The sequence below is a fragment of the Scylla paramamosain genome, chromosome 3 (genome assembly GCF_035594125.1).
Source record: "Scylla paramamosain isolate STU-SP2022 chromosome 3, ASM3559412v1, whole genome shotgun sequence".
In the NCBI taxonomy this organism is placed as follows: Eukaryota; Metazoa; Arthropoda; class Malacostraca; order Decapoda; family Portunidae; genus Scylla; species Scylla paramamosain.
In genome coordinates, this window is record NC_087153.1 from 34,516,066 (window position 1) to 34,530,521 (window position 14,456).

The 14,456-nt window shown below is 41.6% G+C and overlaps 2 protein-coding genes and 1 long non-coding RNA gene across 3 annotated transcripts in view; 2 read left to right on the forward strand and 1 right to left on the reverse strand.

Moving 5' to 3' along the window:
• LOC135094224 (uncharacterized) overlaps positions 1 to 14,456 on the reverse strand; it is a 97,189-nt gene that overhangs the window by 46,962 nt on the left and 35,771 nt on the right. The window lies entirely within an intron of this gene.
• LOC135088705 (uncharacterized) overlaps positions 1,123 to 14,456 on the forward strand; it is a 20,987-nt gene continuing 7,653 nt past the window's right edge. The window contains exons 1-5 of the mRNA XM_063983673.1: positions 1,123 to 1,186; positions 3,597 to 3,825; positions 4,082 to 4,195; positions 10,656 to 10,716; positions 12,350 to 12,428. Coding sequence (XP_063839743.1) covers positions 3,597 to 3,825; positions 4,082 to 4,195; positions 10,656 to 10,716; positions 12,350 to 12,428 — 483 coding nt within the window. The 5' untranslated portion in view covers positions 1,123 to 1,186. The remainder of the gene's footprint in view (positions 1,187 to 3,596; positions 3,826 to 4,081; positions 4,196 to 10,655; positions 10,717 to 12,349; positions 12,429 to 14,456) is intronic.
• Positions 5,298 to 10,403, forward strand: LOC135094217 (trichohyalin-like). The gene has a single exon (XM_063994098.1). The coding sequence runs from the start codon at positions 5,833 to 5,835 to the stop codon at positions 8,686 to 8,688; it is 2,856 nt and encodes a 951-aa protein (XP_063850168.1). The 5' UTR covers positions 5,298 to 5,832; the 3' UTR covers positions 8,689 to 10,403.

Below are 14,456 nucleotides of genomic sequence, written 5' to 3' on the forward strand. Positions count from 1 at the left end.
ACCCTGTACCTACCAGAGTTTGGGTGTTTAATGTGTACCTATTGTGTGGGTTTCCTCTACCTACGCTAAGCACTTTGCATTTATTGATATTAAATTGCATTTGCCATCTATCCGTCCATTCATTCATTCTATCTAAGTCTGTCTGCAAGGCGATGGCATCCGCTTCTGACCTAATTAATCTACCTATCTTTGTGTCATCCGCAAATTTACTAACATCGCTACTAATTCCACTATCCAAGTCATTGATATATATTAGAAATAATAATGGCCCTAATACTGATCCCTGTGGCACCCCACTAATGACATGACCCCACTCGGATTTCGAGCCGTTTATTAGCACTCTCTGTCGCCTGTTACCAAGCCATGACCCTATCCAACCTAACACCTTCCCATCTATCCCGTGCGCCCTAACCTTTCTCAGGAGCCTTTGATGGGGCACCTTGTCGAATGCTTTACTAAAGTCCAGATATAAGATATCATAACTATCACCATTATCTACTGCCTCGTACACCTTATTGTAAAAACTTAACAAGTTTGTCAGGCAAGACTTCCCCTTCGTGAAGCCATGCTGTGACTGATTTATCAAGTTATGTTTGTCTAAATGTTCCCTAATGTTCCTGGCTATTATTGACTCTAACATTTTACCTACAACTGAATTATTCTGAGTTATTCTGTGGCGAAGCTCCTGCCAAAGATGTATATCGTATGCAGTTCAATCATGTCCACACTGTGAAAGTGGTGAAGCTATGTAAATGGTGCAGCTACTGCCAAAAAAAAAAAATAAAAGTATATCGTATGCAGTTCAATCATGTCCACATTGTAAAAGCGGTGAAGCTGCTGCCATGTAAATATATATACCATATATATATGTAAATATGTATACCATGTAAATCAAGACCCCTTCAGCGACTATCACTGTATTGTCTGCTGCCTCTTGATAAATAAACCTGATATTATTATTATTATTAAAAAGTCTCCATGATTATCTTCCCTGTTTCCCATTACTCGCTCGTTTAAAGTTAGACTCTATGTTCCAACACACACACACACACACACACACACACAGGACGCGGTACGACAGTTTGGGCGAGCTTTCACCCCCGCCAGGTTGCAGCGAGGAGTGCAAGACACCAGCAAGTTGAGACGCTACTGTAGTGTGTATCAGTCCAACTCTGAAGTGACTAAGGTGAGGGGGTGGTGTGTGTGTGTGTGTGTGTGTGTGTGTGTGTGTGTGTGTGTGTGTGTGTGTGTGGCGCAGACAACCAAAGACAGATCAGGTGAATGAAGTTTTTTACGTGGGTTTTTTATTATTATTATTATTATTATTATTATTATTATTATTATTATTATTATTATTATTATTATCATTATTATCATTTTCTTTTTTTTTTACTGTTCTTTCGTATTCCGAGATTTGTGTTGGTGCTCTTGGGCTCCGACTCACGTTATTCATCGACTTGTTACCCGAAATTCGGTGTGGCGCAGAGGAGGAAGCAAACGATTCCTGGTGACTTACTGAACTTGCCAAGCTTTCCCTTTGCTAACATCCAGCCATATGAACATTTTGAACTGTTCAAACGAGAAAGTGAATTTTTAGTAGTAGTAGTAGTAGTAGTAGTAGTAGTAGTAGTAGTAGTAGTAGTAGTAGTAGTAGTAGTAGTAGTGGTAGTTGTTGTTGTTGTTGTTGCTGCCAGTGGTAGTTGCTATGGTGATATAAATGTTGCTGTTGTTGCTGTTGTTGTTGTTGTTGTTGTTGTTGTTGTTGTAACAGCAGCAGCAGCAGCAGAGTAAAAGTAACAGCAGCAGCAGCAGAGTAAAAGTAACAGCAGCAGCAGCAGCAGCAGTAGTAGTAGTAGTAGTAGTAGTAGTAGTAGTAGTAGTAGTAGTATTACAAGTATTAGTATTAGTATTAGTAGTAGTAACAGTAGTTACAGCAGAGTAGTAGTAGTAGTAACAGTAGCAGTAGTAGTAGCAGTAGTAGTAGTAGTAGTAGTAGTAGTAGTAGTAGTAGTAGTAGTAGTAGTAGTAGTAGTAGTAGTAGTAATGCTAATATTACTTTTCTTAATTACTGTTACTATAACAGCCACCGCTACCACTGTGAACACCACTACCACCACCACCACCACTACCAGTATTAATACTGTATTGCTGCTACTGCTATTACTAATACTACTACTACAATTATAGTACTTTTGTTGATAGTACTACCGTTGTTACTGTTAATACAGCTGTTACCCCAACCTTATCATAGTGATGATAATAATAATAATAATAATAATAATAATAATAATAATAATAATAATAATAATAATAATAATAATAGCAATAATAATAATAATGATAATAATAATAATAATAATAATAATAATAATAATAATAATAATAATAATAATAATAACTATAATAATCAGGAAAACGCAAAAATTTTAGTGTCAAGAAATGTAAAGACAAATACTATATGCGTGAAACAACTGATAAGTTGAGAGGACAATACAAATCCCAGTCAATAAACCACTGCGGCACACGCACAGCTTCAGGGGGCACTTGTACGACACTGACCGGTGGTGGTGGTGACAACTCGAGGTAAAGGCGCGTTGCTAAGCTAACCCTGCTGCCTCTTCATTTTTTTTTTTTTTTTCGTGTGTGGAAACGTGTTAGGTCGAAAAGCCCAGCTAAGGAATCTCTCTCTCTCTCTCTCTCTCTCTCTCTCTCTCTCTCTCTCTCTCTCTCTCTCTCTCTCTCTCTCTCTCTCTCTCTCTCTCATGTACTGTGAATCACTCAGTCTCTGATTAACACGCACAGTTTGGTTCACTTATGCGTGAGCTCCATAATCTGCCCCCACTCGATACACAGCGAGGTGTTGACAGTACAGTTAGAAGAGAGAGAGAGAGAGAAAGAGAGAGAGTCACCTCCCTCTAATGACCACGGCCACTCCACCGCTCCCCTGGCCCTCCCTCCCTATCACGTTCATCTCCTGCCGTTGAGTCTTTGTTCTAATGGAAAAGACTCAGTGATTTTGCCACAGACTGCCTCGAAGGGTGTTAACAGACGCCAACTAGAATAAAAGGATAGGTTAGCATGCAGTACAGTTTTATTGTATCATTGAAAGTACGGGGTAATGTTTTTTTTTTTTTCAGAGAGAGAGAGAGAGAGAGAGAGAGAGAGAGAGAGAGAGAGAGAGAGAGAGAGAGCAAGAGGTTAATTGTGTTGTAGTTTACAGACAGAATTACTTAAGAGACTAATGTAAATTTTATAGGTGGCTATGGAAGAAAAAATGTCTAGCAGTGAGAGAGTTAAAGAACTTGAAAAGATTAAACAGAAAAAAAAAAATATATAAAAGTAAGACTTTGCACAATATCTTACAAATAAGGTGACGCATGTAAACTAAGTAAGAGTCTAAAAAATATATACTCGTATAGGTCGCTGTTGAAAAAAAAAAAGTGTCTAGCAGGAAAAGGGATTAAAGAAGTTAAGAAGATTAACAAAACGTAACATTAAAATTTTCCACAATATCTTTCAAGTAAAGTTACGCATGTAAACCAAATATACAGGGAAAATTAATTATATTCCTACGATCCTCCCACAATTCTTCGCAGATGTATCGCTGGTCAGGTGTCGCATTGGTGGTGGTGGTGGTGGCAGTGGTGGTTGCGGTCACGATGCTCCCGGGAAAAGCGTCGGGGGAGGAGAACCCAGAGGAGCAGCAGTTCCCAAGGGCCTCAGCGTGGCGTCAGCGGCCTTCCTTGTCCTCCTCCTCCTCTTCTTCCTCCTCCTCAGCAAGCAACCCGTCCTACGATCTAAGTCAGGCGTACAATGCTATGGCAGGTGTGTGTGTGTGTGTGTGTGTGTGTGTGTGTGTGTGTGTGTGTGTGTGTGTGTGTGTGTGTGTGTGTGTGTGTATGTGTGTGTGTGTGTGTGTGTGTGTGTGTGTGTGTGTGTGTGTGTGTGTGTGTGTGTGTGTGAGTAGTTTAGTTACCAAATCAAATATAATGCCATCATATATGAATTCATTGCAATTGTATGTGTTTTGTAGGTTTTCTTCATACTAAATCCTCCTCCTCCTCCTCCTCTGTACCCGCAGCTAATCGTATGGGAAGTAGCGGTTTCGTCAACACCAAGAGTAACTTCGGTAGTGGAAGTGGTGGTGGTGGCACTGGCTACGAGCAAACAAGTATGGGAGGCAGCCCTAGCAACTGTGAGTGACGCTGATGTTGTTGTTGTTGTTGTTGTTGTGGGTGTTGTTGTTGTTGTTGTTGTTGTTGTTGTTGTGGATGTTATAGCAGATAGGGACGTTACAATGTTGGTGCAATTATCGTTAGGCACACAAGTTTGTCTAAAATGAGAGAGAGAGAGAGAGAGAGAGAGAGAGAGAGAGAGAGAGAGAGAGAGAGAGAGAGAGAGAGAGAGAGAGAGAGAGAAACAGACACACATACAAAAAGACAAAGGACAAAGATGGAAAGGATGAACAGTGTGTGTGTGTGTGTGTGTGTGTGTGTGTGTGTGTGTGTGTGTGTGTATCAGTCTAACGTCCTAACTCTTTAACTCCTTCGCTCATCACTAAGAGTTCAACCTTCTCAGTCAGTTAGATGAGAGGACTTGATAAGAAGAAAAGCTTTTGATTCCACCATGTGTAAAAGACCGGTATGAGTGGAACCCTCCCCCCCATACATGTGAAGCATACTCCATACATGAACAGATAAGGCCCCTGTACAGAGTTAGCAGGTTGGAGGGAGGGGGGGTGACAGGTGAGAAAATCTGGCGAATAAGACTCAAAATCCCTAACTTCAAAGAAGTTGTTTTAGCTAGAGAAGATATGAGAAGTTTCCACTTTAGATTATAAGTAAAGGACATACCGAGGATGCTCAGTGTAAAAGAGGGGCACAGTTAAGTGGCATTTAAGGAAAGGGGATAGTTATCTGAAAGCTTGTGTTGAGTTGATAGATGGAAGAATTGAGTTTTGAGGCACTTAACAGTACTAAGTTGGCTCTGCCCAATCAGAACTTTTTGATCAGAAATTCAGGCGTCAGTCTGACGTAATTTGTTTGGAAATCAAAGAAAACCGTAAATCGGGGCAAAAAGGATAAAATACATTGAAAATGACAAGTAAAAAAATAAAGTACAACATAGTTTCTTCAGTAAGCATTCCTTTTCCTCCCACTTACTTGACCTCTCTCATGACATTTTCAAGAGTGCTATGCAGACAGATCAGTAGATGTCGTATCTTGGTTTCTATAAGGCAATTGGTAAAGTTCCCACTGAAAGGAAAGAAAGGAAAGAAAAAGTAAAGAAAGCTATGGTACAATGATATATTCCACCCTACCTATTCCTAACAAGGCTTCATTCATGTCTTTGTTGTAGTCTATTAATTGTACTCTTTTTGTTAGTCATTTTCTTCTTTATTCCGCTCAAATGAAAATGTATGACTTCTGTATACGAGCAAAAATGGGGAGTTTACTTTGAGCCGAGAGCTGGCAAAATCAGCTGATCGCACTGCTGTACCCGTCCCTGCATCAAGACAGCCAAGGAGTCACCGAGTGACACACTCTCCTCTCTATGCCTCGTCCAAGGAATGTATATGTAGAATCCTTGGCTTCGCCTGAGGTTGTCGGTCACTTGGCATATATAGTTTTGTGATTCGTTCGCTTATTTTTGGCTTAGGTGTGTAGTTTTTAAGATACGTATTCCAGTAAAGTAGTTATTCTGCTTTTCAAAATTTTGTATTATTTTGAAATTCAGTTACTATTTCAAGTTTAATGCCACTCGTCACTTGAAGCTTAATATTATCAATCATTCATCTATTTTAGGCTTAGATGTGTAATTACAGGGACTGTCATGTGCGTATACAGGGACTGCCACGTGCAGGCTTGTGGAGAAAAACACCAGTCAAAACAGTCTGCAGTGCATGTAGGTGTGGCAACGAAACACCAACTTAAATTGGCAACTTTTCCTCACACCTGCATTTCCTTATGCACACCAACATTTGATTTAAGGAAAGAAATGAGGTTTGTATTAAGCATATATCTGATAGCGCTGACGGGTCCCTGGCTCGTCAGCTGCGCCACGAGGCCTCACCGGCCACTGGCGCAGTGTGTCAGGGACCGGCAGGAGCTGATCGTCTTGAGCAGCACTGCCCTGGCTGAGAGGTTGAACCTCACCCAGAGGGTCACCTCTCTGAAGGAGGCTCTGCAGGGTGCCCAAGAGGAACACCTTGCATTGAGCCGAGAACACACCGGGCTGCTCTCTGAGCACCTGGTTGTGTTGGACGCCCTCCGCACGCTGCAGGGCGAGCACCGCAGCCTGCAGGAGGAGCAGGCGGGCCTGCACAGGGAACACCTGGGCCTTGCAAAAGGCCACCAGGAGACTGTGCGGGAACTTGACCGCCTGAAGGAAGACCACGCTGTGGTCCGGAAGGAGCTGAACAGGCTCCAAAAGAAGCACTTTGGCCTGAAGAGTGGTCACTTCAGGCTGAAGAAGGACTATACTGACCTGACCACTGAGAGAGCAAGGCTGAAAAGCGTTGCGCAGCAGAAGGAGCAACACCTGCGCCTTTTGCTCCACGAAAAGGACCTGCTCTCCCTGGCTCTGCAGGAGAGGGAAAAAGAAAATGATATGTTGAAGGAGAGTCTGGTAAGCATAGCGCGCCAGAAGGATGAAAATCTACGCCTTCTGTGGCAAGAAAAGCACCAGCTCTCCATCTCTCTGCAGGAAAAACAGGAAGAAAATAACATACTAAAGGAAGAGCTCAAAAAGATGATAAAAGTCAGTGAGGAAATGATTCTGAAGAAAAAAGAGGAAGATTACTTGTTCCATGAAGAGCTCAGAAGATTGATGGATGTCAACGAGGAAATGACTGTGCAAGGAAAAGAGGAAGAAGATGCCATTCTGCATGAACAAATGCAAAAATTGATGAATGTCAACGAGGAAATGGCTGTGCAGGAAAAAGACGACATATTGCATGAAGAGCTCAGAAGACTGATGGATGTTAGCGAGGAAATGGCTCTGCAGGTAAAAGAGGACATGATGCATAAAGAGCTGGAAATGTTGATGGATGTCAGCGAGGAAATGGTTCTACAGGAAAGAGAGGAAGAAGTTGCGATGTTGCATGAAGAGCTAGAAAAACTGACGGATGTCAGCGAAGAAATGGCTGTGCAGGAAAGAGAGGAAGAAGATGCGATGTTGCATGAAGAGCTAGAAAAACTGATGGATGTCAGCGAGGAAATGGCTGTGCAGAAAAAAGACGACTTATTGTATGAAGAGCTAGAAAGGTTGATGGATAGCAACGAAGAAATGGCTGTGCAGGAAAAAGACGACATGTTGCATGAAGAGCTAGAAAGGTTGATGGATAGCAACGAGGAAATGGCTGTGCAGGAAAAAGACGACTTGTTGCATGAAGAGCTAGAAAGACTGTTGGATGTCAATGAGGAAATGGCTGTGCAGGAAAAAGACGACTTGTTGCATGAAGAGCTAGAAAGGTTGATGGATAGCAACGAGGAAATGGCTGTGCAGGAAAAATACGACTTGTTGCATGAAGAGCTCAGAAGATTGATGGATGTCAGAGAGGAAATGGCTCTGCAGGTAAAAGAGGACATGTTGCATGAAGAGCTCAGAAGATTGATGGATGTTAGCGAAGAAATGGCTCTGCAGGTAAAAGAGGACATGATGCATGAAGAGCTGGAAATGTTGATGGATGTCAACGAGGAAATGGCTGTGCAGGAAAGAGAGGAAGAAGATGTGATGTTGCATGAAGAGCTAGAAAAACTGATGGATGTCAGCGAGGAAATGGCTCTGCAGGAAAGAGAGGAAGAAGATGTGATGTTGCATGAAGAGCTAGAAAAACTGATGGATGTCAGCGAGGAAATGGCTGTGCAGGAAAAAGAGGAAGAAGATGCGATGTTGCATGAAGAGCTAGAAAAACTGATGGATGTCAGCGAGGAAATGGCTGTGCAGGAAAGAGAGGAAGAAGATGCGATGTTGCATGAAGAGCTAGAAAAACTGATGGATGTCAGCGAGGAAATGGCTGTGCAGGTAAAAGAGGATATGTTACATGAAGAGATGGAAAGGTTGATGGATGGCAACGAGGAAATCGCTGTGCTGGAAAATGATGCCATGTTGCTGGAAAGCTTGATGTATCTGCAGGTAAAGGAGGAAATGTTGACTGAAGAGGTGGAAAGTTTGATGGATGGCAATGAGGAAATAGTTGTGCTGGAAAATGATGCCATGTTGCTGGAAAGGTTGATGTATCTGCAGGTAAAAGAGGACGTGTTGACTGAAGAGCTGGAAAGTTTAATTGATGTCAGCGAGGAAATGGCTCTACAGGAAAGAGAAGCAGTGAAAGCTGAGGAGCAGGAAAACCGCCAGATGAATTTTGAAGAAAATAACTTGGTGAAGAAAGAACCGCTGAAGGAATTCGTGGAGGATGATTACTTTCCCTCTTATAGCAGTGTGGCAGAAGGACGCACTGAGACAGGCGCGATGCCTTTCGAGCATCAAGACGGCCAAGAAGAAGAGCACAAGATGAGCGTTCCGATGACCCTCGCCAAGTACAAGGCGTTCATTACTGGTGATGGGTCTCAGAGCGACATCTTGGAAAGCTTTTACTCAAAGGTACGAGTCTCCCTCTTAGAGAACCAAAAAATCCTTGACTCATATATGACTTCCGACGCCACAGAGAAAAAGTCTGAGAAGTGACATTCATTAAAAACACTTCCTCTGTGGCGTCGGATGGAGCAGACGACTTGAGGAGGCTGAGAAGTAACAGCCTCCCAAGAAAATCAAAGGATATTTTATTTCAGTTTCTTAATGGACGGACGACTTGAGGAGGCTGAGAAGTAACAAACTCCCAAGAAAATCAAAGGATATTTTATTTCTGCTTCTTAATGGACGGATGACTTGAGGAGGCTGAGAAGTAACAAACTCCCAAGAAAATCAAAGGATATTTTATTTCAGTTTCTTAATGGACGGACGACTTGAGGAGACTGAGAAGTAACAAACTCCCAAGAAAATCAAAGGATATTTTATTTCAGTTTCTCAATGGATGGACGACTTGAGGAGGCTGAGAAGTAACAGCCTCCCAAGAAAATCAATGGATATTTTATTTCTGCTTCTTAATGGACGGAAGACTTGAGGAGGCTGAGAAGTAACAAACTCCCAAGAAAATCAATGGATATTTTATTTCTGCTTCTTAACGGACGGAAGACTTGAGGAGGCTGAGAAGTAACAGCCTCCCGAGAAAATCAATGGATATTTTATTTCTGTTTCTTAATGGACGGATGACTTGAGGAGGCTGAGAAGCAACAGCCTCCCGAGAAAATCAAAGGATATATTATTTTAGTTTCTTAATGGACGGACGACTTGAGGAGGCTGAGAAGTAACAGCCTCCCGAGAAAATCAATGGATATTTTATTTCTGCTTCTTAATGGACGGAAGACTTGAGGAGGCTGAGAAGTAACAGACTCCCAAGAATATCAATGGATATTTTATTTGTTTCTTAATGGACGGACGACTTGAGGAGGCTGAGAAGTAACAGCCTCCCGAGAAAATCAAAGGATATATTATTTTAGTTTCTTAATGGACGGACGACTTGAGGAGGCTGAGAAGTAACAGCCTCCCGAGAAAATCAAAGGATATATCATTTTAGTTTCTTAATGGACGGACGACTTGAGGAGGCTGAGAAGTAACAGCCTACCGAGAAAATCAAAGGATATTTTATTTCAGTTTCTTAGTGGACGGACGACTTGAGGAGGCTGAGAAGTAACAGCCTCCCGAGAAAATCAAAGGATATATTATTTTAGTTTCTTAGTGGATGGAGCAGACTTTAGGAGGCTATGAAGTAACAGCCTCCTAAAAAATCAAGGGATATTTTCATATAGTTTCTTAATGGATGGAGGAGGCTGAGAAATAACAGCCTCCAAAGAAAATCAAAGGAGAACATTTTATTTCAGTTTCTTAATGGATGGATGGACGACCTGAGAAGGCTGAGAAGTAACAGCCTCCTAAAAAATCAAAGGATATTATCGTTCAGTTTCTTAATGGATGGAGGAGGCTGAGAAGTAACAGCCTCCTAAAAAATCAAAGGATATTATCGTTCAGTTTCTTAATGGATGGAGGAGGCTGAGAAGTAACAGCCTCCTAAAAAATCAAAGGATATTATCGTTCAGTTTCTTAATGGATGGAGGAGGCTGAGAAGTAACAGCCTCCTAAAAAATCAAAGGATATTTTCGTTCAGTTTCTTAATGGATGGAGGAGGCTGAGAAGTAACAGTCTCCTAAAAAATCAAAGGATATTTTCGTTCAGTTTCTTAATGGATGGAGGAAGCTGAGAAGTAACAGCCTCCCAAGAAAATCAAAGGATAGCATTTTAGTTCAGTTTCCTAAGACTTTGAGATTTTGTTTACCTTCACTTTTCTTCCACATAACTTTTTTTTACTTTATTTCAACCTAACTGTTTGTTTCAGTCCAACTGTCTAACACTCACCTTTAGCTTACAGAGAGAGAGAGAGAGAGAGAGAGAGAGAGAGAGAGAGAGAGAGAGAGAGAGAGAGAGAGAGAGAGAGGACAAAATAAAGGTGAGAAAAGATCAGAAGAACATTTAGCTTGAAAATAGCAGTAAAACACAGCAATGCGGCGGTGAGACTAACTAACCAACCCCTCCCACAGACTACGAACCCTACGCCGCTCAGTCGGACTACGGAAGCTACTCGAGCGAGAGCGGTTATGGGTGAGTGTTGCTGAGACCCTTTTGTATATACCGGAGCTTGCCATGGGGACGCTTAAGGTAGCAGTAGTAGTAGCAGTAGTAGTAGTTGTTGTAGTAGTAGTTGTAGTAGTAATTACATGAGGTTCGGTGTAGTTACATTTCATACATTTACATTTCTACGACTTGACTGACATGACAAGGTTCAGGAGTGACATGATTTTTTTTTGCGCAACTGCCACTAACAGACAATAATTAATGGACTGCACTGTACTAACCTTACGGAACACTGTCTTTCCTTCACTGCCTCTCTCACGTCCTCCTCCTCTTCCTCCTCCTCCTCCTCCTCCTGAAGTCGTCCCCTACGGTACACTTGATATACTTAAAACCGCAGGGGATGGATGGGGAAGATTAAAGGAGGAGGCAGAGCGAGAGAAAGAGAAAGAGAGAGGAGGAAGAGATAGAGAGGGTGAATGAACAAGACAGCTGTACAGGACGAACTGACGAGAGGTGATGAATGACTTACTAAGACCTACTTACGCTTAATGCCCTCATAATAATTAACCAGGGTCTACTAATGCCTTACGCTCGCACTGAGGAACAAATCACCATATTGCGCAAATAACATATAAACTGCATTGTTGGGGTAAGCCGTGGTGTGTTTGTGTGTGTGTTTGTATAGGAAGACCCCAGATGGATATTGAGAGTTTGTTAACTGACAGGTGAATGTGACAACCATGTGGGACGGTCTGAGAGTACGAGTGTTGGTGGAATGCAGGTGCGTGAAGTGGTGGAGGAGTGACAGTTGTGTACAGTGAATTTAGATGAGGAGGAAAGGTACTGAAAAAGAAAATGTCACTAGGAAAAAAAAATGCAGGAAAATGTCACAAAAAAAAATGCAGGGAAAATGACATGGGGACAGACATACCAAGTTAAAAAAAATTGTGGGAAAATGACAGGAAAAGTTACAGAAAAAGAAAAAAAACGCTGGAGAATATACGTAGGCAAGATTAGATGGGATATAAGATTCTTGTTAAATTTGCTTGGACAACAGCTTTCTTCCGATTTATTGACAGAACATAAATAAATCCTCACCATAAGATGCCTTTTCATGTGTCTTTTTTTTTTTTATAATGCAAAGTCTGTGATATTTTCCAGTAACACTTATTTTTACTGAAGAGAATGGCAAATTTTAACAAGTAAAGATGAGGATAAGGTAGTGATATATTTTCCAGTAACATTATTTTTTCTTTATTAAATTATAGATATTAGTAAGTAAATATAAAGATAAGGGGAATGACATTTTCCACAAACATCATTATTTTTTTTTCTTGAGTGAACGATAAAAGTTAGTAAAGATGGGAGGATGGGAGGATAAAATTGATGAGAAAGATGGGAGGATAAAATTGTGACATAATATTTTACAGTAACCTTTTCTTCCATGAGTGTATGGTAGACAATGATAAAGGGTAAGGCTAAAAAAATAATGAAGAAAAGAGTATAACAGTTGTAAGGAAGGGTGAAGAGTGGGAAAATACCATGACAGTTGTGTGGAAGAGAATATGAGAAGAATGAGAAGAGTATGATAGTTGTGTGGGAGGATGAAGTGGAGTAGTGGAGTGCAGGAGGAGAAGGGTGACGCGGCAGCCTTCCACAGGTTGTCTTGCGCCTCTGGTTACGTGAACGCGTCCGCCGTGGCTCTCCTCGCCTTCCTTTTCCTCCTCAACATTGTGCAGGTGAGCTCTCTCTCTCTCTCTCTCTCTCTCTCTCTCTCTCTCTCTCTCTCTCTCTCTCTCTCTCTCTCTCTCTCTGTTAATTCTGTTCTTTGTAAGTATAATGTGCTTTTTCTATTCATCTAGTCATCGTCTGAATTAATTAAAGAATTAATACTTATTTTGTCTCTTTCTTAAAATCCAAGACTTGAGATATTGTGAAGTATATTTGGCTGTCCGACTATTTTTTTCTCTCTCTCTCTCTCTCTCTCTCTCTCTCTCTCTCTCTCTCTCTCTCTCTCTCTCTCTCTCTCTCTCTCTCTCTCTCTGTAAGCATCTTTCGTTTCCACATTAAAGTTTCCGATCTGGCTTTATGCATTTTTCTTTATCCTACCTTTTAATCTTCGTGCCATCTTTTCCTTTTTTTTTCTTTCCCTCTCCACTTCTTTTACTCGTCCCATTCGAAGGTCTTTGTTCGAAGCTCCACCGACTCGCATGTGTTCTTACCGTCACGGCTTCACCGGCACGCCGCCTTTACCTCATCGTTGTCGTGACTTGAGTGTCGTGTTCGTTCTCTCAATAAACCTCTGTAAGACTCGCTTCACTTCTCCCAGCCCATATACGACTCACCGTTCTTCTAATTATGCAAATTTACTTAATTAAGCTTACGATCCCGTGAACACATCGTAACTGCTCACCCTCGTAACGGGAGACTCGCGTGAGGCGACGTTCACAGTCCAGTTATCAAAAGCAAATTATTAAATAAGCTTCCTCCTCCGATCCCTACAGTCAAAAAAATTTGCTTCCCCCGACCCGTGCGGCAGCTAACGAGACAGGAGTCACGTCAGGCTTCTGCGAACGAGGTGAAAAAATAAGGAGATAAAAATCACGAACGTCTATTTTTTTTCCCAATACTATGACGCGTAAGGTCGCGTAAGGTCGTCAGAACGGTGAGCTAGCCTCGTATTATGTGTGTATTGTGGATGACATGCTACGAATATTCATGCTCTGATAAAGGATTCCTGTCTTTTTTCCCTCAATATCTCTAATTTTATAGTGAGTTTTTCTCTCTCTTTTTCGTACATGCGATGTGGTCAGAATCAAGACATCATAAACTATGTAGTATATACCTCCACTCAGTCTCCATCCATTATCCTTGGCCCGCTTGCGCTCTGAAGACAATCACAAAAACAACATCGCACTGCCTATATGATCTCCACTCCTGCACTCGTGAAGTGAACAGACACACGGTCAAAATACTTATTGCGAGTAGATGAATAATATCACACCTTAGGATATGAAACTGTTGAGAAAATAGTTATTAACAAGAGTGAGGTAAGAGAAAAAAGCAGAGGTAAAATGGAAAGAAATAAGAGAGAGGGAGAGAAAAAAAAGGGAGAAAGGTCGCCACTGAAGCAGATACGCGGAAAGCAGTAACTGGGATGCTCTAGAAAACTGAAGAAACAATGATAAGAATGTTGACAAAGTGAAGGTTACAAGGGTGTGAGATATGAGAGGCGCTGGAGTGATGATTGTCTTCTGCAGCTGACACGAGGAAGGGTGCAGTAATTGAGACCAAGGAGTAACCAGACAGACAGACAGACTGGCAAATAGACATACAAACAGACAGACAGAAGCAGACGAAGCAACATTTAAGAAACCGATTGTTTTGACTCAGAACACTCACACACACACACACACACACACACACACACACACACACACACACACACACACACACACACATACACACACACACACACACACACACACACACATACAAAGAAGTCAACAAGGAAAACTGACAACCCGACAAGCAGACGAACAAAATAACGAGAAAACATACAAAGACAAACAAACCTATACGACTAATTAATTATGAGACGCCATAAAAAGACGAAAAATATACTGATAAAAAAAAAAAAGACAAAACTTTAAACAATTTTCGACAAGTTTGAATAATACGACACACACACACACACACACACACACACACACACACACACACACACACACACACACACACACACACACACACACACACACAACGTC